This window comes from Equus quagga, chromosome 18, assembly GCF_021613505.1.
Source record: "Equus quagga isolate Etosha38 chromosome 18, UCLA_HA_Equagga_1.0, whole genome shotgun sequence".
NCBI classification, from domain to species: Eukaryota; Metazoa; Chordata; class Mammalia; order Perissodactyla; family Equidae; genus Equus; species Equus quagga.
The window spans coordinates 20,184,985-20,212,534 of NC_060284.1; the positions used below are offsets into that span (position 1 = coordinate 20,184,985).

General features: G+C 33.4%; 1 protein-coding gene across 2 annotated transcripts in view; it reads left to right on the top strand.

Annotated features, from left to right (window-relative positions):
* The window catches only part of PRKACB (protein kinase cAMP-activated catalytic subunit beta), a 131,635-nt gene that overhangs the window by 97,331 nt on the left and 6,754 nt on the right, over positions 1-27,550 (top strand). For both annotated transcript variants that reach the window (XM_046645719.1, XM_046645718.1), the window contains exons 4-9: positions 4,810-4,908; positions 5,845-5,927; positions 8,731-8,857; positions 9,796-9,891; positions 13,349-13,471; positions 24,278-24,442. In XM_046645719.1, coding sequence (XP_046501675.1) covers positions 4,810-4,908; positions 5,845-5,927; positions 8,731-8,857; positions 9,796-9,891; positions 13,349-13,471; positions 24,278-24,442 — 693 coding nt within the window. The remainder of the gene's footprint in view (positions 1-4,809; positions 4,909-5,844; positions 5,928-8,730; positions 8,858-9,795; positions 9,892-13,348; positions 13,472-24,277; positions 24,443-27,550) is intronic.

Below are 27,550 nucleotides of genomic sequence, written 5' to 3' on the forward strand. Positions count from 1 at the left end.
CCTAATTTGTACAATCTGAGCATGGAGCTGTTAGAGATCAACTACTTCTTTCCATAATTTTCTAGATGAGGTAATGAGTCTCAGAGAGGTTAAGTGGCTTGTATACTTGTGTTGGTAGTACAACAACAACAAAATGCTTCAAATTTATATTTTTGATTAAACCTGTCATTAAAATGTTATTATCTAGAAAGCCTCTGATATTTTATGTTATCTTTCTTAAGGAATTAATAGAACGTGCTTTAGTCATAAAATACTAAAAGGATTACAAAATATGCCATTTTATGCTTTAAAGTATTCAGGAAAGAAGTTTTTAATTCCTTTTTTGGTAAGACAGTGCCTTGTTAAATAAGTTACTGGGAAGGTTACCTCATGGATAAATTATGACAAGAGTATTTCCCTGAAGAATAGCTGCCATTTTAAGTCATTTCCTCTATGGCAATGTTGTGGATCTATTCATAATTCGGACAAAGTTTTTTTTCCTTCTTCTCTTCTCCCCAAAGCCCCCAATACGTAGTCACATATTCTAGTTGTAGGTCCTTCTATTTATGCTGTGTGGGACGCCACCTCAGCATGGCTTGATGAGCAGTGCCATGTCCGTGCCCAGGATCCCAAGTGGCGAGACCCTGGGCCACCAAAGCGGAGCACATGAACTTAACCACTCAGCCACGGCGCCAGCCCCCAGACAAAGAATTTATGTTCTAAATTTTTTCAAGTTTATTTGCTTTAATTTGCTAAAGCTAAGTAATAAAATAACACTCCATAATAAGCTTCTTTTCTGTTAATAAAGTCACAAATCTTTCAATTAACTCTTTTTGGCTTCTCCTATCTTATAGTGTTTGGGGTGAGGGGAAGAAAACCACTGCAGAAATTAAGGAAATCACTAGTAATAACGAGGTATACCAGATAACCTCTTTCATTATTAACCTCCAAAGCAAGTTTTAGGCTATTTCACATTCTTCCTTATTGAGGTACTAGGTGAGAATCAGGCTGAAAAGAAAGAAAAACTGAATTCCATTTAGTTTGATTCAACTGTATACATTTGCAGAGCACCTTGTATATACCAAGTACACTTCTTGGTTAGTGGAGGAAAGGGAAGGTAGGAAAAGAAAGGTCAGAGATTGGTATAATCAATAAGACATGTTCTCTATCATTAAGAATTTTGCTGTCTAGCTGAGGAAACACGTATACACTAAGGATTAAATAACTGATAACGTCTGGAACTTTTAACCCTTGGTAGACTAAAGAAAGTGAAAAAAATTAAAGGCAATCACATTTCTTTATTCCACTCTCTGTGTCAAGCATTGCTAGGCACTTTGTATTTATTGTATCAGTGAATCTTCACCACAACTTTGTGTGACATTAATCCCCTTTGAAGCCAATAACCTCTCTATTGAAATAATTTTTCCAAAGTCAGACACCTGGTAAGATGAATCAAGAATTGACCCAGGTTTGCCTGATTTCTGTGCCCATACTCGTTTTTCCTTTAAAATGTATTGTGACCCCTCAGAGCGTTTCTCCCACCACCTAATTTGATTTCTCATTTATGTCAAATGGGCTTTCACAATAACATCTTAATTATTTTCCACAACCTCAGACTTTTCACTTTCTCCTAATTCAGCCTCCTCACTGCCAACGAAGTTTCTTGTCATATCATATCATTTCACTCACTCCCTTAAAAAGCTTCCTCATGTTTATTCAATGAAGTCAGAACTCTGCAGCCTACTCTCAAACCCTTCATAAATTTCTTCCAAACTCCACTGTAGTCTTATCTCACACAATTCCCTGTGTATCCTCTATTCTCTACTTTTCTGAGTGAAACTTGACCCACAGGTGTATATAGTGCTATGCTGGGTGGGTCAGGGGAGTGTGTGATAATACATGGCCTATCTTCCTTATTAATAACTCCTCAAATGGTTGGTTAAAAAAAAATCAGCTAATATGCAATCATTTATAAGTGCTTTTAAATATGTGTATGTAAACCAACAGAAATATTAAGAAGTAAATATAAATTTTATATGAATTTTGAAAATAAAATATGGACTACACCCCCAGGGGTAGTTGTTAATTTTTCTCTGCTATTTAGGAGTACTTCATTACCAAATTTTGAAAAGCACTGTCCTAAGCTGTAGCCAAATGGAACTAGCGCTCAGACTTACCTTGGTATATTTTTCCTCTTCAGATAATGGTTCTTTATATTAACCCTGACTGCGTAGTCTTCTCTATAATTTTCTAACCCTTGTTATCTACCCATCTTTAAGACTCAGCTGAGCTCTCACCTTTTTAAATAGATTATAATAACAATTGACAGTTTTTTGAGCTTTTACTTTGTGCCAGGCACTATGTTAATCACTTGACGGGCCTAGTGCCACATAGTTCTAAAGTGTAGGTGTTATTATTATCAGCATTTTATAGGTGAAGAATCTGAGCCTCAGAAAGATTTAAGTGTTAAGCCTAATTTAAACATTTTCTCCTATGAACACTTATGACATCATAACTCTCACTTGGCAATTATTCACATATTGCTAGTCACATATTCATACATCATACTTCCAAATAGATTTTACACAGCATGAAGGCAGACACTTTCTTATCTTCATCTCTATTGTACTTATTATTATGCCTTATATGTAGCGGATATACACATTGGAAAGTAAATTAGATTTTAATTAATTTTAAATTAATTTAAAAATTAACTAAGCATATTTGCTTTGCCTGTTCATATATCTTGAATTCATTTCTATTTTTAATTATTATACCCCCCACACACGGTTGGCTTAGGGCTATAATGCACAAAGCCTCTCTCTTGCAGTTTTCATTACTTATTTCACAAGGTAACACATTGTCTATGCCTAACTAAAAGCCTGCTATATCATAATATGCAAAAGTAAATACTGTGGTACATCCAGACAATGGAATATTATTCAGCACTAAAAAGAAATGAGCTACTAAGCCATGAAAAGACATGGAGGAAACTTAAATGCATATTACTAAGTGAAAAAAGCCAATCTGAAAAAGCTACATACTGTGTGATTCCAACTATTTGACATTCTGGAAAAGGCAAAACTATGGAGAGGGTAAAAAAATCAGTGGTTGTCTGGGGTTGTGGGGAGGGAGGGATGAATAAGTGGAGCACAGAGGATTTTTAGGACAGTGAGACTACTCTGATATTATAATGGTGGGTCATGTCTTTATATATTTGTTCAAACCCACAGAATGTACACCACCAAGAGTCAACCCTAATGCAAACTATGGACTCTAAGTGATAATGGTGTGTCAGTGTAAGTTCATTGATTGTAACAAATGTACCACTCTGGCAGGGAATGTTGATAACAAGGGAGTCCATGCATGTGTTGGGGCAGGAGGTATATGGGAAATCTCTGTATCTTCCACTCAACTCTACTGTGAACCTGAAACTGCTAAAAATAGTCTATTTTTTAAAAAGTAAACACAAGCAGCAGTAATTCTCCAGCTAATGTTATATAATTTATAGACTAATTGGTTCTGTAACTCGTTAGAATGTAGACAGTAGTGATCCAACAATTTCATGTTACAGATTAAAAAAAACTGAAATCCTAAATTGAAACAACATCTCCAAAGTCACAAAACTGGTTGAATAGAAGGTCTAGACTAGAATACAGATCTTCTGATTCTTAGTCAATTATTCTTTGCTCAGCATTATTTTTTTGTTTTATTTTTTTGTTTGTGAGGAAGATTGACCCTGAGCTAACATCTGTTGCCAATCTTCCTCTTTTTGCTTGAGGAAGACTGTTGCTGAGCTAACACCTGTGCCAGTCTTCCTCTGTTTTGTGTGGGACGCTGCCACAGTGTGTCTTGACAAGCGGTGCTAGGTCTGCACCTGGGCTCTGAACCTGTGAACTCCAGGCCACTGAAGCGGAGTGCAGGAACTTAACAACACTACGGCGCCAGGCCAACCCCAGCATTATTTTTATACTATAATTTTATATGCTAATAACTGAATGGTATCTTTAATTACCATTTTATTCATGTTGAACTTCTCGAATTCTGTGACTACCCCACATAGACAATAAGAAAGAATGCCACCTTCTAATGATTTACACATATACAAGACAATTATTTATATCTCCCTAAGGTCACCTTTTCTTAAATTAACAATAGAATCACAGCCTTTATGAAGTCGTGCTAAGTTGCTTTCCCCTGCTATTGTACTTGATTGAGTAGACAATCCAGAAAAAGCTTGATTAATCCTAAATGACCTGTTTGTTATAAAGACATAGTTGTTTTTTGCCAATATTTTGTGTGTTCTCTTTTGTGTCTGTATAAATTGAATTTTTAGGATTTGTTCTTGTATTTATTTAGGTATTATGAAATGAACAGATTGTTCATTCCTACCCACTGTTTTTCAATTATTGGCTTTTCCTCAATCCTTGATTTCCTTTTTGATCTTCTGAAGATTTAAGATCAATACCTACTTATTGCAGCAATTTGTCCCAGCTCCTTTAGTGGACTATAAGTTGTTAGGAACTAAGTATTTTCATATATTAATTTTTAAAGTGATTTATGATGAGTCTGTTTCTTCTTAGTTCTTGCTTCTTGATTGAAAATCATAGTTGACCTTCTTAAGACCAAGTTTTAAATCCTCTGTTAGGTTTTTCATTTGAATCTGATAAGCTTAGTTGGTACTAACTATTATCATCCTTATCCAACTCTAGCGATTTTGCTTATCCAAGTTCATTATTATATGAAAAACATTTTATTTTTTCTTTTAAAACTCTAGTAGCTTCTAAATTTTGTTCAAATACATTAAATATATTTGTCTTTCAATTACAGGTTGTTAAACTGAAGCAAATAGAGCATACTTTGAATGAGAAAAGAATATTACAGGCAGTGAATTTTCCTTTTCTTGTTCGACTGGAGTATTCTTTTAAGGTAAATTTTACTAATATCCAAATAAAATATTTTCAACCTTATATACTTTTTAAATATGAAGCTGTAATAGAATTCTAAACCAGATGATAAACATGGAGAATATGAATAAACAAAAAAGTAATATATTTAGATTTTATGTAATTAAATCCTATTGAGCTTATAAATTTAGGTAACATTTGAAAAGGGAAATTGTTAAAGGTAATTTGTAATTTTTCATGAGATAAATGCAAATATTTCAATTTATCAGAATCCATAGTGATATCTTATTAAGCAATTCTTACACTCATGCACATGAATACACCCACATACCTTTTTCTTCTCTTGAACCTTGTTTGCCACAATCTCACCATCTTCTTTTACTTAGTAATTTTTGCTCTAGTCTTTTCATTTATATGAGGCAGAACGGTCTTTGGCCCTCTGCTCAAGTGTCTCATAAAGTTGCACAAGATTTGTTCTTTAAGTTGGCAGCTTTTTAGCTCTTTGGAGTAATACTTTCATCTCTCTGCAATATTGAGCTATATGAAATATTTTAACCTTTTTCTTTTGATTTAGGATGATGTTAAAAATCGTCAGTCTCTATGACCTAATTTAATACATAAAATGTAAATATTCTGAGTAACTTTTTCATATTTTTTTAACTTTGTTATTCCTTTGCATAAACTGGAGCATCAAGTCATTGCTGAAGTGTTTAATTGTTCAGGAGTTAACTGTTCCCTGCAAGAGTAGGAACAGCAACAATCCCAGATTAATCTGTGGCAAGAACACTAGGGGGAAAAAAATGAGTGCCTCAGTGTAGAAAAGTTAGAGCAGTTAGTAATCTGTCAGATAGATTTTTATATTTGTCTTTTTCTACTTGAACATGGTATTTTCATAAAATATTTTCTTGAAATAATCTAAATTTCATAACTTTAATTTATCCTTTTTATTTGTTCATAGGATAATTCTAATTTATACATGGTTATGGAATATGTCCCCGGGGGTGAAATGTTTTCACATTTAAGAAGAATTGGAAGGTTCAGGTAACTAACACTTTACCCTTCTCACATCTTTGTATGCTGTGTTTGTTTTAATGCAATTTTTCAAGTTTTTGTCAGTGCTAAAAATTTATTTTATTTAATTTAGTAATATTTTAGCTATATGAAGAATTACATGGAAATATTAATGAGGCCACACCATACTGAGTTTTAAAAGTCAAATAAAAGCACCATGATACCAATGTAAATATTTTACCATTGGTAGGTATTGTGAGGGTCCATAATTTGAAAAATTTCCAGATAATGCAAAAATTAATTAAATTTAAACATACCAGTATTTATTGAAGAAGCATTAATAATACAACTCTGGGGAAGAGGTTTGTGTAAGGATGAAGATAAGAAAGGAATATATAGAAAAGATAATGTATCGTAGGGATGAGATTATGAAAGTTTCTTTTGCACAAATTTGATTTTCCTTAAAGCTGTTGCTATGTTGAGTTTTAAAAATATGTACGTAATTTAAAAACAGTTTGTACCTTATCTTTAGGTTATTACTAATAAGGTCACACAGCGATGGAAATAGGTTATAGATTGTTAGCCTTACCTGTGTGTAATAGCCTGTAAGCTGCTACTGTTCATGAATAATCATTAATAGAATAAAGCTGAAATCAAGAGCAGTTCCAGCTTCATTCAGTACATTATACATTGGCATGATTAAAACATAAGTATGAGTTGAAACCGGACCGATGATGGTAATTTGATTCATAAAAAGATGATAGACTTGGATTATCAGGAAATGGTATTCAGTAATGGGCCAACATTAGAGTTATTTTGGTTAACCTGAGGCCTTAAGCCAAAATTCATTTATTCACCTAATATGTATAGGGCACCTATTATGTGTCAGGCACTGTGCTAATGCAAAGTAACTTCTGTTTATCTTTAATGATATTCTTTCACCTCCTCTTGTCCTCTTTCCTGCCACCCCTTGTCCAAGCATGCCCGGGATCCTCGTATTGCCCTGTGATAATTCAAAGTTTTACAATGAATTACCACACCTAAACCCATCTTCAAAGGGTGTTTTGTCCATTTTCTATAATTACTAACTTCTTTCCTTTGCAACTCCCCCACTCTTATTTCTGTTGACCTGGTAGTAGGAGGAAAGCAAGTTGATGGAAATAACTCACAGAGACACTGTCTTTTATGACCTTTCACACATGCTACATGTATGCTTGAAAGGTTGCTAACTCTCATCTTAGAAACTTTGAGGCAGCAAGAATACTGTTATTGTTGAGCATGGCTTTAATCAAAGTCAGTGGCGTCGTTATGATTCTCTACTTAAACAGCAGCTGTCTAGACTCAAAGCTGCTGCAGCATTAAATCCTCCTATAGAACATTTTGCTCACACTTTTCAACAGTTTGATCATAGATCTATGTAATGTTTGTGTTTCTCCAATCAAACACCAGAATGTGGAAATAAATATAAAATGTTGAGTGCATCTTATATTTATGATAATAAATTTGTATTTATATACATTACGATAAGTTTATATTTATTTATAAGTATCAGATGCTAAGTGTATCCTATATTTACAGATGCATGGAAAAAATAGGAAGAGACCTCCCAGGTCAAACGTTTCCAAGGTTAGGGATAAATGTTTCAGTGACCAGGATGACGCTTCCAGTCTTCCCTTACAATGTTGCCTTCATTCCTTGTCATAGGATATATGATATAGATTTTACAGTCTTGGGAGGTGGCTGAAACTCTAAGGGTATTATAAAATATTGCCCCCCAAAAGTAGTTTTCTTTACATATTCATTCATTCAACAAATAGCTACTGAATACCTGATATGTATCAGACTAGGATCTAGGAAATAATGATAAGCAAAAAGAGCAGCATATATAATCTTTTTTGGAATTTCTATTTCTGGTGCTATCAGATCAAACTCATTCCAACCATCTTGAGGGAAATTCTATTCATAGTCAATGTTGTTCATTGAGGACATAAATCTGAAAGTCATTGCAATTTGTCAGGCAGATTAGCAGAATTCAGTGTATATAATGGAAGATGAAATGGAAACTCAAATTAGAAAATCATTACATCCTTTGGAGTAATACTCAGAATATGGCATCAAAATTACACTGATCTATCATTTGATCTAATCTGTGCATGCAAGAACTGTACATGTTTACACAAATCTATAGATTATACCTATGTTTGTGTGTGTCTGTAGGCATGCATACTAGATTTGGAAATTCACACACCAGGGTTGTATACATGGTTTCTGGATGGGATTATGGCAATTCTTTATTCTTCATCAGTATTTTGTGATACTTTTTCTATAATGAGCATATATAATTTTTATAATAGGAATAGCCTGGGTAAAATGGCATTAAATTTGCAGATTAATACAGTTAAATAGCTTCTGTGTAGTGAAATTCTTTAAGCACTTGAAATTTGTGAGAAAGGTAGATGGAGTCTATCAACAGTAGCAGTGGCCTGATAGACAATCTAACTGGCACATTTGGGTCAGTCTCGAGATCAGAAACAATTATAAAAAACCAATATCTTCTAATATGGGCAATAATAGCTTAAAATAAGATGACTATTTTAGAGTTATGTTTTTCTTCAACATATGCTGCCCCCTAAGTATATCAAAGCTTTGTTTGAAAACGATTTCGAGATTTAGTAAATATTTGGAAACTAACCAGATTTTTTACATACGTTTAAAAGAAAAAATACTTTTTGCTCCCAAAATACATCTACCTCATATTAAATTTTTTGTATAATCTGCTAATTACTGTGTGTTAACCCATTTTACAGAAAATCAATGTTTTGTTTCTTTGTAGTGAACCCCATGCACGGTTCTATGCAGCTCAGATAGTGCTAACATTCGAGTACCTCCATTCACTAGACCTCATCTACAGAGATCTAAAACCTGAAAATCTCTTAATTGACCACCAAGGTTATATCCAGGTATGATTTGAATGCATTATGTATAATATATTTGAGAAAATACTAGGTAAGAAGTTGTATTTATTTAACCCCAACTACCAATATTGGATTTTTCTTTGAGGAAGGCAATTACTTCTTCCTAATAGCTTAAATTGAGCTTGTAGTTCTGCCATTATTACAGAGAAGCAAAAATCTCATCAAGGGTAGAACCTGTTTGTATCTTCCATAATCTATAGTTGTGAACTAAACACAGGCTCCTGCGTAAATAAATATATAATAGCTAAATCTGTGACCTCTCATTTAGTGCATTATTCTGAGTGTTTTACGTGGATCATCTCTTTTAATCCTGATAACTTTATGAAGTATAAGTACTATTGTTATCCTCATTTTAAGGCTGGTATAACTAAGGCACAGCAGTGTCACAAATGCAGTATGAGAGTCAGAATTTGAACCCACAAAGTCTGTCCCCCGAGTCCATGCTCCTTAACATTACAATGCTGCTGCCAAAGGAGCCCTGGCTACCAACACTGGACTGGTGGCAGTGTTTTATTTCCATTTCCACTATTAATAGAGTGGGAGCATCCTTTTTACACAGCTGTTAATAGATTCTCCTGTTGATGCTTCTGCACTTCTGATGATGTAATTAATAGCAGAGGACATGCTGGACTTAAGAAACACTCCTAGCATTGCTTCATTTTTATTAAAACTATTCATTTTTACCTTTATTTTGTTGTTGTTCATTTGTTTCTTTGTTGGAGTCAGGGAAAGGTTCTCTCCAGCAGGGTTGTTTGAACTTTCATTCACTAAATAGTGGCCTTCATGGATTAGTCCCAGTTACGTTGACTTAATTTTTTCCATAGTTTTAATTTTAACCCTGATTTTTATCTTTCAACTTTGGTACAATAAATATATTTATTGTGAAATAATAAATGTTCACAAGAATTTTTTTTCTTTTATAGGTCACAGACTTTGGGTTTGCCAAAAGAGTTAAAGGCAGAACTTGGACATTATGTGGCACTCCAGAATATTTAGCTCCAGAAATAATCCTCAGCAAGGTATGTTTATGATGTCATTATGTATGAAGCAGAAATATAAGGCATGCATCAGTGTGGACTTTTATAAAAAGTTTATTGATCTAATTTTATATTTTTATTTCATCTAAATTATGAATTTAAATCTGTGCATTTTTACTAAAAAATATATTATTTAGAGTCTACCACTAATCCCATAACTTCTGTCAATTTTAGCTCTGGATCTAAGAGAAATAATGTGAATAAATTTGACCTCTAGATCTATGGTTTTTTCCTTCCAGTTTTATTGGGAAACAATTGATATACATCACTGTATAAGTTTAAAGCATGATGGCTTGATTTACATATATTGTGAAATGAATATCACAATAGGTTTAGTTAACATCCATCATCTCATATAGATACAGAAGAAAAGAAAAGAAAAAAAAAGATCCATGGTTTGAAGGCAAAATAATTTTCATAATTATTCCCAATAACAGAAGGACAGGGAAGCCTTGCTCTGGGTTACGCCAAGAGGCAAATCTAAAGATGATGTGTACTAAGTTGTCACTTCTTCTTTTGTTTTAACTTTACCACGTAAATGAAAGAAATGTATGGTTTTTTTTTTTTATTTTAGTTTAAAAATAGGAATATTACATCAATTGAATAGTTCTAGTCTCATTGAAGACAGTTCTACTTTTTCAAACACTGAAAATGTGGTGAGAGAAATTTGTAATCTTGTGTACAAGGATGGTTTCATTTATTTTCCTTTCTACTGCCATCCATTTCTGGAGGAAGTTAGGAAGAAGAAACTGACAATAACTGGGCACAAAAAGGAGCAAGGACAAAGAAAGGGGTGACATGTGCCTCAATATTTACAAACTGAATAACCACTCCTGAATAATTGAAATCTGGCTAACCAATAGAAGTGTTAGAATAAAATAAAAGATTTCTTTCAGCTTTCCTCTCATTGTCTTTCATAATTTAAATCATCTACAACTTTTAGTCTTTTTTTTTTTACAAAGAAGCTTTTTTTTTAAACTTTATTTTTTTTTTAATTTTTAATTTTTTTTTTAAAGATTTTTTTTCTTTTTTTTTTTTCCTTTTTCTCCCCAAAGCCCCCTGGTACATAGTTGTATATTCTTCGTTGTGGGTCCTTCTAGTTGTGGCATGTGGGACGCTGCCTCAGCGTGGTTTGATGAGTGGTGCCATGTCCGCACCCAGGATTCGAACCAACGAAACACTGGGCCGCCTGCAGCGGAGTGTGCGAACTTAACCACTCGGCCACGGGGCCAGCCCCAACAACTTTTAGTCTTTTATAATCTAAATATCATTGCTGTTAACGCATTTCTTCTGTAATTACACTTAACAAGTAATATGACAGATTAAGCACCAAAACTTTTAAAAAGGTATATATATTATAAAAGTAATAGATGTTCATTGTATAAAATTTGGAAAATGCAGAAAAATATGAAGAAAAATCCAAAAAACCTATAATCTCACTACTTAGAGGCAGCCTTTTTTAAAAAAATATTTTAATATATTTTTCATGCATGTTATCATAGTTGAGATATAGTGAATTTTACCATTTTGTGTTCAGCTTCTTTCACTTGAATAATAATAAGCATGCAAACTCATTCTAATGGCTTATTTGCAAAATAAAGTATTTTGCCATTCTTCTATTGTTAAATATTCAGGTTTTCTTTTTTTCTTTTGCTATTATAAATAACGGTGATAAACATCTTTGTATAGAAAGCTTTTTCCGCATTTCCATTTTTTTAGGATAGATTCTCAGAAGTGGAATTACTGGGTCAAAGGGTATGAACGTTTTTTAAGGCTCTCCATACATATTGCCAAAGTGCTTTCCAAAAAGACTGTAACATTTTATATTCCTACAGGCAGTGTATGAGAGTACCTGTTTCATTACACTCTCTAGCACTGGGTATTCTTATTTTAAAAATCATTACTACTTTATTAGACAATAAAGATATCTCATTATTTTAAGTCTCATGTCTTTGATTATTAGATTTTGAATGCTTAATAGTCATTTGGTATTTTGCTGTGTATGTGTATGGATTATTAGTTCATGTCCTTTGCCTATTTATCTATTGTAATTTAGTTTTTCTTATTGGTTTGTTTTAATTCTTTATACCTAGGATATTAAAAGTATCTGGCATATCTATTATAAACATTAGTACACAATCTGAAACATAGAAATCAAAGTTTAGGAAAAGGATTATAGTAAAAGTATTGTAATGAATGACATTGCTAATGAGTTGAATTAAAAGAACTAAAGCAAAATTGATGCCCATTTCTATTAACAAAACAAAGTGCTATTCCTATTATACTGGTCTCTTCCTTTTAAAAAACATACAGAGGCAGGAAAAAAAAGAAAATCTCTATATTATAGTATTATATTTTGGCTAGTAATTTGAAAATAAAATAGGTTGTAAAGCTAAAAGTTTGACAAAAGGTTGGAATATGGGGAGTGGTGATGGTAGAGGAAACATTTGAGGACAGACCAAAAGATCTGGCCACAACTCAGCTCATTTCTGTGCATCAAGTTGGGTATTTTTTTCCTATAATCTTTTGTGCCAGTTGACACTGCCCAGAGTTGAAAACAAACTTTATATAAACATGCTAATATTTTATTTTTATTTCCTTATGAATACTTCTAAATCTTAATTTTAGTAAGCTTAATGTGAAAAAAAAACCCAGTTAAAAATAACCTTAGAATTCTATGTTTGGTTTGCAATATGCTTTTTATACACATTACTTCCTTTCATTTGATAAAGCCCTCACAAAACCCCAGGAGTTAGTTTTCTTTCTTGTATACCTTTTAGAGATGAGAAACAAAACATCTCTAACAAAAACATCTCTAATCTAAAAAAATGATAGCTAAAGTAAAATATACTTCAATATTTACATTTATTAGGTTCCAAATTAAACTTTTAGCTTTCATAAGATCCTGTGAAATGGATAGGATTATCCCTGCTATATTCATCCTCCTGGTTCCAACAGTATAGAGTATTTTGAAGTCAACTCCACTATTTACTATGAAGTCCAGTATCTACTATTTTGTTTCAAAATTTTTGACCTTTCTAAGTATGCTCTCGACAACCTGATTCATGAGATTATGGACTCAGAATGGACTTTAAGATGTAATTTAGTCCAACTCCCTTCCTATTATTGAGCAACAACTAAATTGTCCCAATTAAATAGGGGATATTTTATTGTCTATAATATTCTGAATGATTTTAGGAATAAGATTTACTAATACTTCCTAATATCCAATTCCAATATTTGAAAATTCTCCCCTTTGTTTAATTCAAATCTGACCTGATGCATTTTGTTCATTTTTTTATTCTGTCCTGAATAGCTGCCTCGTAACTGCTTTTTAAAACATTTCATATGCTTGAAGATCGTTTTCAAATCATCTGTGACTTCATTCTCCTCTGAGTAAATTAAGTAGTAATTGACATTTGGTGTTGGTTTATCTTAGGGTTACAATAAGGCAGTGGATTGGTGGGCCTTAGGAGTGTTAATCTATGAAATGGCAGCTGGCTACCCCCCGTTCTTTGCAGATCAACCAATTCAAATTTATGAAAAGATTGTTTCTGGAAAGGTGAGTAATACATTTTATTATTCTTCTAATATTCATTATTTCTATAATGAATTTGAAGCTTTGTGGATTGAAACCCTTTGATGTCATCACAGTAGTACCGTAAATTGAGAAAAATACAGAAATATCTATAGTTGCTGCCCTTGTATCTAGCATTCATTTAAGAGAACAGCATAAATATTAAATCTTGAAGTCTCTTAAGAAAAAAGGGCAGGGGCCAGCACGGTGGCACAGTGGTTAAGTTCGCACATTCTGCCTCAGTGGCCAGGGGTTCACCAGTTTGGATCCTGGGTGTGGACCTATGCACTGCTTGACAAGACATGCTGTGGCAGGCGTCCCACAGATATAGTAGAGGAAGATGGGCACGAATGTTAGCTCAGTGCTAATGTTACTCAAAAAAGAAAAAAGGGCACTTTTACAAAGAAACTAGCAAAATATATAAAGCAGTTTTCTTTTTGTAAATCACTTGCAAAACACAGGATCATAGTCCTAATTCTCAATATTCCTTCAAATAAATAAAAATTGTTAGTTGTTTTATGTGGATATATTCTTGGAGAGAAGTTTTAGGAGCTATTTTTATATGCCCTTGCTTTTTCCAGAGAGAATTCTTGTTTAAATTATGTCAAACACCACAAAATTGGAAGTAAATATAAAATAGATAAGACCTTTTTAAGATGGAAATTCATAGAAGTTATGTAAACAATTGTTCATATTGATTGTGATTATAATTGTCATTGATCTTTAGCAAATATGGAAATAACATTAATTTTTCTTAAACATGAATAGATTTACTATGTCATAATCTTACATTTTGTAATTACTCTGTAAACCTTCCTTCTTTTGCATTTATAATCCCTAATTTTGTTTCCAAAGTATTTTGTTTAAAGTCAGCCACTCACTCTTCCTTTGTTCATATCTCAGATCTTTCTTAAAAATACTATAGTCAATTTTCATAGAGATGAGTCTGAGTCTTTCCACTGTGTAGCAAAGAAACAGTAGACTTTTAAAAATTCTCAGGAGGCCTTCTGTGCATTTATGATATGAGAAGTGATGTTTTCCTTATTTTCCCTTTTTCCTTTGCCTACATGTACACTCTGTTAGTGTCTTTTTTTTTCTTTAGATCACACAGCCCCATTTAGAATTTGACCAGGAAACAGAGCATCAGTCTTGACATGACATTACCCTAAGATGTGATGTAATTGACTTTTTCGTATTTTGTGACCTTTGACAGGGATTAGCCTAATCAAGCTAAAGAACCTGGAAGGAGAGAGAGGAAGTCTTTCCTTATTATTTCAGCCAGGTTCATGCTTTACATTTAGTGTGAAAGCCGACCCTCAGCATCCATGAACTTAAAATTTAAAATGTCAGCTATTCAGAAGGTACCCTGAAGGTCCATAATGTAGTAATTTATCATTTTTACCAAGACCCAGATTTCAGTGCTGCATAGCTGAGCTGTAGGAACAAAGCACCAATAGAATGAGTCTATTTAGCCACCTAGAATCCACATCTCAACACAGTATTGTTCCGTATCTCCTAGTGCATACGCAGTCTACAGGGATCACAGGATTTTCAGTTATATTTTACTGCATTTTATGGGGAAAGTTTTAAGGCAGTATTCACAAATTAGGGGACTAACTAAAGAATATATACATAACTATGTCAAAGGTAAAAAGTAAATACCTCTTACAGATAACTAAGTTAGGTGTTGATTTACACTAAGGTAATACAGAAAGGCAGAATGAAATATTTAGGTCATTAGGCATCACTTCTGCCCTTGTTACATTTGTAGATCTCTAGGCTTCAGGTTTCTTATCATTCTAATTGTTTTCACATTGCAGAATGTTAAAGTCACAGTAAAAGAACTTTTGAGATGAACAAAAAGATCAAAAAATATTAGTAGACAAGGCAGTAATTTATTTTTTAAGAATTTGAGAAGTGATTATATAAAATCTCAAGAGAGAATAAGAATGAAAGGTCATATGAAGAGTGATGAAAAAACTAAAATCCTTTAAAATCACTGCATGAGAGAAGCACATAGTCCCCCCTTACCTGCAGTTGCACTTCTACGGTTTCTGTTACCACAGTCAACCATGGCCGGGAAGCAGATGATCTTCCTCCTGACATCTTGTCAGAAGGTCAGTAGTAACCTAACACTACCCCCTATGTCTCCATCGCTCACCTCACTTCATCTCATCACGTAGGCGTTGTATCATCCAGTGCAGTAAGACATTTGGAGAGAGAGACCACATTCACATAACTTTTATTACAATATATTGTTATAATTGTTCTATTTTATTAGTAGTTATTGTAATCTCTTACTGTGCCTGCTTTGTAAATTAAACTTAGGTATGTATGTATAGGAAAAAACATGGTATGTTTAGCATTCAGTACTATCCACAGTTTCAGGCATCCTCTGGGGGTCATCAAATGTATCCCCTGATGATAAGGGGTAACTACTGTATTTTACGAATACAGAGACTGAGAATGCAGAAATTATAGTAATAGTTTCAAATAATTTAATGACAGGTAATTACAAAGTTCCTAAATCTTTACTATATTGCTTTTAGTTAAACTTAACTTCATAGAAGGAATCAAATTTTCTGACAAGGATGCTGTCATAACTAGATTTCATTTGCTTAGAAAAATTGCTTTAGTTAAAGTGAATATATCTTCATCTGTACGAATTGGCCTTTGTTTGCCAATCATTCTACATTGTGTAAAATTCTTTTCAGCCGTTTATGAAATATGTTTATTTCATATCAAGCTTTAACATTTATATCCAATATTAGCTTAAAATTTAAATCTGCATATATTCTAAAATCTTCACAGTTTAAATCCTACTTACCTTAAAAAGTACAACATAAAATTTTATCGTCACAAAATCTGATTTTTTTCTTCATTTACATAGAAATATGATAAGATGTTTGGTATGCTATTGTTTTTAACTAAACATACCAGATTATCTTTCCCCACAGTGGACATAAAGTTATTTTCATCCATTGTTCCCTTTACTCATTTAAAGTAGAATAATGAAAGCAGAACATTGCTATTAAGTGATCACTAGGATCTGTATTATGTGAACATAAATCATTTTCACCATTTCCCAATAAAACCATCTGTTTCAACACTCACAGCCAAACTAGAATGTATCTCTATCCACATTACAAAAATATTATTGTCTCTCTGGTCACTAGCTAAAAGCCAAATTGGAGACTAACTAGTTTTTAAATTTTTTTAGTTGCTTAAAAATCCAATTTTGTTCTTACAGACCCTATATTTGTATTTAAAATTTTTAATCATTTTAATAATACAATATATCATTTACAAGTATATTTTCATTCAGAATTGTTTTTACTTATTTTTTTAAAAGCATGTTATTTTATGCAACATTTATATTGATTATATTTCCTATCCTGAAACATGTTATAAAGATTATGCATATCAGGACTTATCAAAGTTAAAATATTTAACAAAGTTACTAATTCACTAAAGTACATATATTTGAACATTAGGTTAAGTACTTTCTCTATTACAATATTTTAACTCAAGCTGGTATTTTTAAATGCACAGATAGTTGATCAATCAGCTTGTTAGATTCTCTCCTACACATATTGTGCCTTTTAAAAAACAGAGGAGGTGGTATTTAAATGTCAAATTATTCATACAATATTAAGGTTCAGCTTTAGAAATGCATAGTTGACAGAAAAGTCTTATAATTCTTGTATTAACTATGCCTCATCCTAGCAATACATATGCTGAGTTTCTGTATATAGTCTTTAAATTCATAACTCAGTGCCATATACTCTATGACGAGAATCAGTTATGGTTTCCACAGCAACTCTATCTGGCTGCATTACTCTTAGAAATATAAAAGTTAATATTGTGTTCAAAAATGATACTTGCAAATAAGGCAGTCAAGTAACAGCTGTTGTGGAAATAATAACTTTAGGGTCCTTATGTAATTTTAAAAATTCCTAGCTTCATTATGTATAAAGTAAATATTATTCCACTTTTAATGAGCACCAAAAATGTGCACTGAGACACTATACTCAATATAAAGTTGTAAACATATATATACACAGAATGATCAAAGAGTCAGTTAATTTTTTCCTGAAGAGAAATTCACATTCACATGAAGGGTGATTGATTAGCAGGCAAATGGCTGTTCCCCTCTGTGTCCTGGGTCCCCAAGAATATTCCCAGGTTAGGTGATTCACTAGGAGGACTGACAGAGTTCAGCATATAGTAATGCTCAAGGAACAAATACCTTACCTTGTCACAAGTACCTTCATGGTAAGGTACCTTACCAAGAAGGATATAAAGCAAAATCAGCAAAGAGAAAAGGCACGTGGGGCCATGTCCAGAGAAAACCGGGCACAAGCTTCCAAGAGTCCTCCCAGTCTCCACAGGGGAGGCACTTAATTCATCCGTCAACAAGCTGTGGCAACATGGATGCAATGTTGTCCATCAGGGAAGCTCATTAGAGACTCAGCGCCCAAGGATTTTATTGGGATCGCATATGCACCCTCTACCTAGCACATACCAAAATCCCAGACTCCCAGAACAAAAGCAGATGTTTATTAGAAACCATATTGTTTGTACAAACAGTGTAGGTACAGTGAGCCCCTCGTATTGTTTAGGGAAAGTTTCACATCAGTGTGAAGAACTGTTGCTATTCCAGTTCCCAGATACCTGCCAAGGGCCAAACTTGCAAGCAAGCCTTTCTTAAGGGTAGCAGTCTCAGGCCTGCTGTATTATCTCCTTTCTGCACATGTTCTGTTTCCTTAATAACGTGCACATGCGCAGATGTACCACTATACTTTTTCTAAAATGCTATTGTTAATGCTTTTCAGGAAATTAAAATGCCATTTTCTGTTTGGCTATGGCTATAGTTAAAGAGACTTAGAGAACTCAGTAGTCATTTTCATAAAATACAAAAGCAGTTTTACCATTTGCATAAAACCCAGGGCTTTTTTTTTATACCTTGCTGTGATCATTTAAAATTCTGCTTAATACCTGCTTTGAGACAGTCCCAACTCTAGCAATCCTATGGGCATAGGATTGCAACTTGTTTTGCAGGGGAGGGAATGAAGATGGGGTGGGTAATAGTCCTCTGTATCCATCTGGATTTGCTATATCTACCCCTGTTTCTGCATAGGTAAGAGAAGAGATCAGAGAGCCCACAGTCATGGTACTAATATTTATAAGTATTTTTTTTAATGTCTTAGATCTTTCTTTTTATACATAGGATCCATGTTGATGGATGTTTTCCCAAGTCCTATGAGGCAGTGCGGAGCTTGGCACCATATCTATAGGAAACCTAATACGTGAAAAGTTGTTATGCCTTTTGAAAAATTAACTAAATGTATATGCTCATTTTCGCTAGATAAATTTTTTACTAGGATTGTAGATTTCTTAGAACTGTACCTAATTTAGACGCATAATTTCTTAAAATTTATTCCAACATGCTGTGGACAGAAATTAACAGATTATTGTTTGTTGGCTATGCACAAACTTCTCTGAGTCATTTAAGCTCAGTAAATGTTATCCCAATTCATAAGAGATGATGTTACTAGTTAAATGATCTTTTCTCCCGTCAATTACAGAGTAGCAGTAAAAATTTTCCCTTCTTCTTCAGAGATCAGCTTTGTGATTTCTATGATTAAGCTGAACACAGACAAGTTTGATTTTGGTTTTATTTTATTTCTAAAATTAAAAAAATAATCAGTAAGCCAGTTAGTGAATTTAAATCACCTGGTGTGGATACCATAACAACATTAACTGATTTGCTTAGAGGAAGATATAACCTCCTCTTAAATTTTTAGAAAATAGTAGTCATTCCTAAAACCAAACTGTACAAGACTTTATATTTGGGACTGAAAGCAGAACAAATATTCTGCTGAGTTTGCTCAGTGCAGAGTGAATTTTGTAGTTGGTTTAACATATTTACATAATGTAATTTGACAAAGTTGTTTAAGATATCAGCTATATTCACAATGCTGTCCTTATAAAACGGGGTTATAGTTGTCCATTTTCTCCCTCGCTCTATCAAATTTAAGTACCATAAGAAAAAAGATAGTGTTTGTTCTATACATTAACAAGTGGAGCATGCGACAAGAAGAAAGGAGGAACTTGTTGCACTCTCCAAATGACTTTTCTAGCACACACTGTCCTTGGGTAGTCTGAAAACATAATAATAGATATCGCTCACTTCTAAGTTCCTTCTTTGATTCAAAAATTCAGCTTCAGATCATTAAAATGTTATTCTAATAGAAAGGTTGAAAAATGTATTGAATTAGTGCCTACAAGATACTAGGCATGATGCAAGGCAGTTTCATAAAAATTGCCTAATTTCTTTTCATACCTGCCAGATGAAATATGCTTTCATCATTTTGTGGATGAGGTAGCTGAGACTCAGAAAGTAAAAGAGTTCCCCTAAAGCATAGAGCATTTTGTAACTGGAGTTGGGATTGGAACCCAGGTATTCTTTCTACTGAAAGAAATAGCTTGGTAGAATTTTTGAGATGGCAAGAATGTTCACTTTTATTTAGCTTAACTCCTTTATCCTGTATTTGGTAAATCAAGACTCAGAATTGCCCAAAGATAAAAAAATAGTTTGTGCCAAAGCAAGAAAAGCTTCATAAAGTGGATGCCCACTCTCAGAGATACTGATTCAACTGGTCTTCTGTGTATTCCAAACATCTGTACTTTTCAAATTATCACAGGTGATTTTGATACATACCATGTTATTGAAAGCTTGTTCTGTGTGTCTATACTTCACTGTAGAAATAGATGTATTCTCAAGAATATTTCATTAGGAAACTCAGAAGTAACTTGGTCTCTAAAAGTTCGAAAAGAATCCTAACCAGGAAATATTAAGGAAAAGAGACCAAATAAACACTTTAGGAAGTGAATATTGCACAAATACCTCTTTCGTGTTTGTACAAACACCTTTTTCATGTTAAATAATGCCAGTTTCCAGTAACTTTATCTCTCGCATCTAATGATTTAATGGGTTTAGACTGTCTCTTTTCCATATGTGGCTTTTTATAGCTACTTTCACATTATTTGCCCTATCATGGACTGGCACAAAGATGTAGGAGTCAGGAGGATTAAGTTATTTTCCCAAAAATGAAACTGAGTGAGTTGGTAGTCTCCCTGAAGCTTAGATTCCTTATCTTTAAAATGAAGGTTTAGACTAAATTAAGCTAAGCTTCCTCTAGCTCCAATATTCTAGGATTCTGATTTCACTTTCTACAGCAGTTATAACTGATGTGATAGAAAGAATACTTTTTGATACAGTTTTGAAGGAAAAACTAGTCATTTCTTCCATTATAGAAATCTTTGATGTTTATAGATTAATATACTATAAATAAAGGTATTTAAAACACAGTTTTGTTTATTTTCTGGTTTTTGCTAATTTCAATTTGATGAATCATTATGGCTCTTTAGAAAGTTCAATCAACAAAAAAACCACATTTCTTATTACATTTCAGAGCAATCATGGAAAAAATATTTTCACAGTGATTCTCATTATTTCTCCTCCAGTATACTTTAAGAATATGACAGATTCCCATCCTTCACATGGCTTACTATGAGAGTGTGGGCTACCTATCAGAATCTCTGGGGAAGATGAGGGTGTGATGTGGAAGTGAAGAGGATACGTCTGTAATTTGAAAAGGTCCTCAAATGATTCTGATATCTACTATGACAACTCCCCACTACCACTCCCCATTTGACAATCACTGTTCTGAAGATTAAACAGATACACGCACATTAACTAATTCAAGACCATCACTTTATCTACATTCCAAAATAAATAACTATGTAGGTGTGTATATTCTTCATGCATTGCATTGCATATTACCTGAATTCAGAAGATAATTTGTTTGTAGCACATTACTGTCTACTGTTCTGAACAGCATAAAACGGAGAATAACTGCCACGTTACATTGAAACAGTTCATTCTAAACTAAGACAGGTCTACTTCAAATAGGTTACTTCTTTGGAATCTTAGCAAAGTTAGAATATAACCACTATATAGATACGTTGTGTTATTTTTCAGGTAGACAGCGTGCCTTTTGAATACCCCATATTCTCTAGTTTTTACTCTTAACTAGCATAAATGCGGAAATGTGCAGCAAATATTTTTAAGGTGAAAATTTCATCTTAATAGTCTTTTATAAGGTTCCTGACGATAACTATGTTGAGGTTATCGGATCCTGGAAATAGTATTGTATAATTAAAAGCATATTACCTGAAGTCAGAATACCTGGCTTGGAATTACAGCTCTATCACTTATTAGCTCTGTAATCTTGGGCACATTACTTAATCTCCGTAGGTGTCGATTGCATCACCTATAAAATGGGGACAATAATCATACTTACCTCAGTATTCTGTTTTGGATTTTATGAGTCAGTGCATATAAACTGTTTAGCAAAGTGCCTAACTTCTAATAAACCTTTGTGTCAGAAGTAAAAACTAGAGAAGGTGGTAATTCATGTCTTTTTTTTTTGGAGAACATAAAACCTCTTATAATCTGTGATAATCCGGGCTTTACACAAAAGGCTTTTAGTTGCTAATTTATATGAGTTGACCCCAAATCCTGGTCATTTGTTCGCTGTTCAACCTTCAAATAGCCTTCGGTTATTTGATACAAATATTAGTTTTCCTTTGGTATGATGATAATTTTAACTTATTATTTACCTTAAACTTTTTTTGATCTGTCACTAGCAGAAAAAGTAAAACTGCATAAAGTAGTGAATAGAGTTGCAAATAGTGCTTCTCAAGCTTTCATGTACATATGAATCACTTGGAGATAGAAGCTCAGATTTTCAGGCCCAGTGCCCCCATCATCTGAAGTAAGCCCCAGGAAGCTGCATTTTTATCCCCTACTCTCCCAGTTGATTCAAATGAAAGTGAGTCCCAGGACCACACTTTGAGAAAGGTTTATTTACAGAATAGCATGAGAGTGACAGTCAGAAGACTATGGTTATGAATTCCCAGAGAACTTAGTTTTGTATGATAATAACTTCTACTTTGAGAACATGAGAATGTATGTCAAGTATGTTGAGCTTTTTGAAAGTCAATATAAATTAAGGAGTTCTATATGTTTGAAGATAGTGTAACAAAGAGCAAAATTCATGAGGCTAGGAATCATAAGACTAGATTTCTAGTCCCAGCTCTGCCACTTTGTAGTCTAATGGTTGGGTAAATTATATAAAGTCCTTGAATCTTAGTTTCTCCATCTTTAGAATAGAGTTAATACTATATTCATTGAGTATGTCATATTCAACTAGGGTATAAGCTCCAAAAAATCAGAGACTGTCTGTTTTTGCTCACTGTTGTATGTCCAGCACCTAGAACAGTGCTTGATACATAGCAAGTCAATAAGTAATTGTCAGATGGATGAACTACATTATTTGAAATGATCTAATAAATTCTGGGAGTAAAAACACAAAAATGACATAGTACCTTCCCTCCAGAAACTCACAGTCCAGGGGAGACAGATATGCAAAAATACTACAGTATAGTTAAATGAATGAATGCATTATGAAGATCAACTGAGGTAATGTAATGACTCACTATGCAAGTTATAAGGTGATGGTGGCACTTGTAGAGAACCAAAGTAAGAATGCAAGGAGTTCAAAAATGGATCTGTTAACCCTTTAAAGCATTTTCTTAGGGGTCTATGGTTAGTTTGGAGTTAAGGCCTTGACAATTCAGAGAATAGGGTTTCTATTTAGTGGGGGTGGGAACATGAAGTGGGGCCTAGGTGTGCATAATAGGAAAATGGAATTAGAATGAAATTGCACATGTGCTTACACACATTGATGTATACATGTACATACCTGCATGTTTGGGAGGAAGAGGGCAGTGGAAATGACTGAACATGAGTTGAAAAGGATAGCGGAGAGGGTGGTAATAATGAGAGAAAAAAGTAAGGAAGGAGGCATAGATGCAGCTGTTCTTTCTCATTTCATCTCGTAGTAGAACCCATTTTAATTTTTCAGTATCCATATTAATAAAAGGGTAAGAACTCAGAGTTAGGTTGGAATAGAGAGTTAGAGGAGAAGAATGTGTTTAAACAAAAACAAAATTAAAAATAGGCCTAGGCCTCTATGTGCCTGATACATAACATCTTCAGTTATTTTGGGTTTTTTGTTTGTTTTTAAGACTGGAGGCCAGTCAACTAATTGTAAAGTCTTCACAATTTAGGGGGTGGAAAATGCTTTTAAGCCAATCTAAATCATTTTTATACTGTTGCATAGTAGAATTATGCTTAAAAGTCATCCACTAATAAGTGAAAAATGGTTTCCTGTGCTGTGAAGGCAGTGTGGGTTTTTATAATCATTTTTAGACTTCCTTTTTGATAATCTCTTTTCAAAATGTGCATACTGATATCTTTCATATGCTGCCTTTTCTATTTAAATTACAAGTTTAAATTTATTTGTCTCTAAGAGATTTGTAATATGGGATCCAGGGAGGCTCTCTTGAAGATAGGTGAACCTTCTGACATTGCTGGAAAACTTCTGTACATTGGCACATTTTTCTGGAGAGGAGTCCATGTTCTTAAAGAGGGTTCATGACCAGAACAAGGCCCTAAGAGAACAGTTTTAGCTTGTTCACCCAAATGATTCTTTTCTTGAAGACTACTATGGGGATGAAAGTGTATAGTTAAAAGTATTTCAAGATCATCACTACATATTTTTGTTTATATAATGACTTAAAAATAACCCTTTCTGAAATCAAAACAGAAATATCATGAGTCTTGGAATGTGTTTTTCACCAAGCGGTGTGTTTGTGCAGGTCCGATTCCCATCACACTTCAGTTCAGATCTCAAGGACCTCCTAAGGAACCTACTGCAGGTGGATTTGACAAAGCGGTTTGGAAATCTAAAGAATGGTGTGAGTGACATAAAAACTCACAAGTGGTTTGCCACAACAGATTGGATTGCGATTTACCAGAGGAAGGTGAGCCTTGTCTTTCTTTAATTTAAAAGCTTTTTACAAGTTGGTGTTTAAATTGTGTGTAGTAGAGATATTTTCAACTTAACACATGGTTTTTATTTTTTTACCTTTTGAATTAATCCAGTGCAGAACTTAAAGGACCTTTACCACCCACAACTTAAAAATGTTTTCTCCTTGATAACAGAGAAAGCATACATTCTATTTTGACCATCAATCTGAAATGTTCTCCTTGTTCAGTTTTTCCTACCTTTGCCTGTTACTCTTCACAATACCCTGGTAACTGTATATTAGACAGTGTCCTAAGGGTTTGCATTTGAAAACTGATATGAAGCCACATTAGAAAGACAACATGTAAATAAATCAATTCTCCTACCCAGAATTAGCACACAGCCAGATTTAATAGCATTTAATTGCCAGATTCATCAGATATTTTTTAGTCTTTATCACTTCACCTTTGTAATAAATTGAGACATTTAAGAAATGATTTTGCTGTGCCTGAATTACTTTTAGCTCTTCTTTTTCTTCTTAAATGCCAAGTTAAAGATAATTTGTATGAATAAAGTGTTTTTATCTTGAATATATTTAATTGTTTCTCTTTTTACATAAAACCAATACTTTTTATGTTTCAGAGACTTGCCATATTTAATAACGGTGTGCAGGCATATGAGTGAATTTCCTTAGAAAAAAAGTAAATTCTCTAATTAAGTATTAATAGCACAGTTTTTCTAATTTAAATCTTTTATAAAAGATTATAAAAACAAAGCATTAAAAGAAATTTTAAATGCAGCAAATAGAAAATATACCAAGGCCAAAACACTGTGAATGATCTGCAGCCTCTGTATCCCTTAAGAGGGGTTCAGAAACTCTCTAACCATTAAATTAATGAACAAGGTCCATAGCAATTTAAAACAGATTTTTAGATTTCATAAATAAACATTTCATATTTACTTATTTTTTATAAATTTCCTGGCACCAATGCAGTACTTTATAATTAATGAAAGTAACGCTGTAACTTCACGTTTTAATCTTTGAAGTAATCCTGTGGGATCGGTAGTACCATTTTCCCTATTTTTCTGATAATAAAATCAGCTGAAAAAGGTTAACTACTTTAAACATAATCATACAACTGCTAAATAACGCCTATATTTGATTCCAGATTCTTCAAATTCCCAATTCCAGGATCACATTACCCTTTTAAAGACCTTTACTATGGTTATTAAAATGAAGCCCCAAACCACTAAACAACATGTTGTTTCATAAGATTTTCATAGATTTTACATATGATGTGCTTAACTTGTATGCTTTGAGCATTTTAGGTATAGGAAGACTCTGCCTCAAAAGGCAGCAAAGAAAGAGCAGGAACCCTGGGGTTAGGTAGACGGTCTGAATCCCAGATCATCCAGTCATGAGCAGTGTGATCTTGACCAAATTATTTAGCCTCTTTAAAGCATCAGTTTTCTTAGCCTTAAAATTTGGATTAAGGCAGAGAATGCAAAAGGAAGAGTAGTTTGGGGAGAAAGATCAGATAGATTGGTCCAGGCTTTATTTTTGGTTTGGTTGAGGTAAGTTTCATGTGGTTATAATCAGGTACTTTGTTAAGTAAACTAAGTTGAAATCGTCATGATCCCATCACCCAGGTAGCACCTCTGTTGACATTGGCATATGCACTCTATTTTCTGTGCTCTCCATCACTGCAGCCCATTCCCTTGGCTTTGGTAACCACCTAAGATCTCCTTCCTCCACCCCTGCACTTTCCCCTCAGCTTCCGACTGTTATATCACAATTACCACCTACTAAACCATTTTATTTGGTTGACTTATTTAATCTATATTTTCTTTTAGTGCTTTTTCATCTAACTTCTTTGTGTTGTTAATAGCCAATTATCCTCTCAGTATTTGTTGAATAATAATAATTTGGCCCCTTATTTGAAATTCCACCTTTACTAATATTAAATTACTATATATTTCAGTCTGTTTCTTTTTTGTTTCTGAACTTTACTTTTTATGAGTTCTTTCTATCTATTTTTGTACTGTACACCATTTATGTAGCTTTATAATGTGTTTTTTTCAATTTTAAAAATACTTAGATATTTAATGTGAGGAATTCTTATAAATATTCATGAAAAAGAATACATAATTCAATATTTTTTCCAGTTTTTTTGTTGTGGTAAATACACATAGCATAAAATTTACTATCAACCATTTGTACGTGTACAGTTGAGTGGTATTAAGTGCATTCACATTGTTGTGCAGCCATCACCTCCATCCATCTCCAGAACTCTTTTCATCTTGCAGAACTGAAACTGTGTACCCATTAAACAATAACCCCTCTGTTTATTGGTCTTTCCAAATATTTATGCTGTATTTGGGGCTCATAATTGGGATTACAGCATATTAAATTAAAAAGAACCAAGATCATGAGAATTCTTCATAATAAGCATGTTATGTTTCTGCATTTATTCAAATATATTCGGTCATTCAGTGAAGTTTTAGGGACCCCCTTCCTCATACAGGTCTACTTTATTTCTTAAAGTTATTCCTTAAATTTATATTTGGGTTGCTATTGTGAATGTGTTTGCTTTCCCAATGTAATAGAATATAGGGGAAAACCTATGATTTCCATGCTTATATTGTAATTGGCCACCTTACTAAATTCTGTTATTGATCTTCATAGGTTTTTCTGTTATTCCCTTGAATTTTATTAACAGACAATCAGAGGTGGCGGAGGTATCATTGCCTCTTCTTTTTCAATATTTGTATCTTTTATTTCCATTTTGTTTTATTATGTATGCTAGAATGTCTAGAAAAATATTTTAAAACAGTAGAGCTGTTGAGTTGTCTTGTCTTGTTCCTGTTTAGAATGAGAATGCCTTTCTCGTTTTACCATCAAATATGAAGTTAGCTGTTTGTCTTGGATAAATATTCTTGATCAGGTCAAGGAAATAGCCTTGATTCCTAGTATACAGTAGTTTGTCTTCTTTGACATATTAGTATGATGAATTGCATTGGCGAGATAGCCTCACATTCCTGAAGTGAACATCATTTAAGCATGGGGTATTACTATTTTATATCTTCATGAAATCACTTAGCTAAAATTTTATTTAGGATTTTT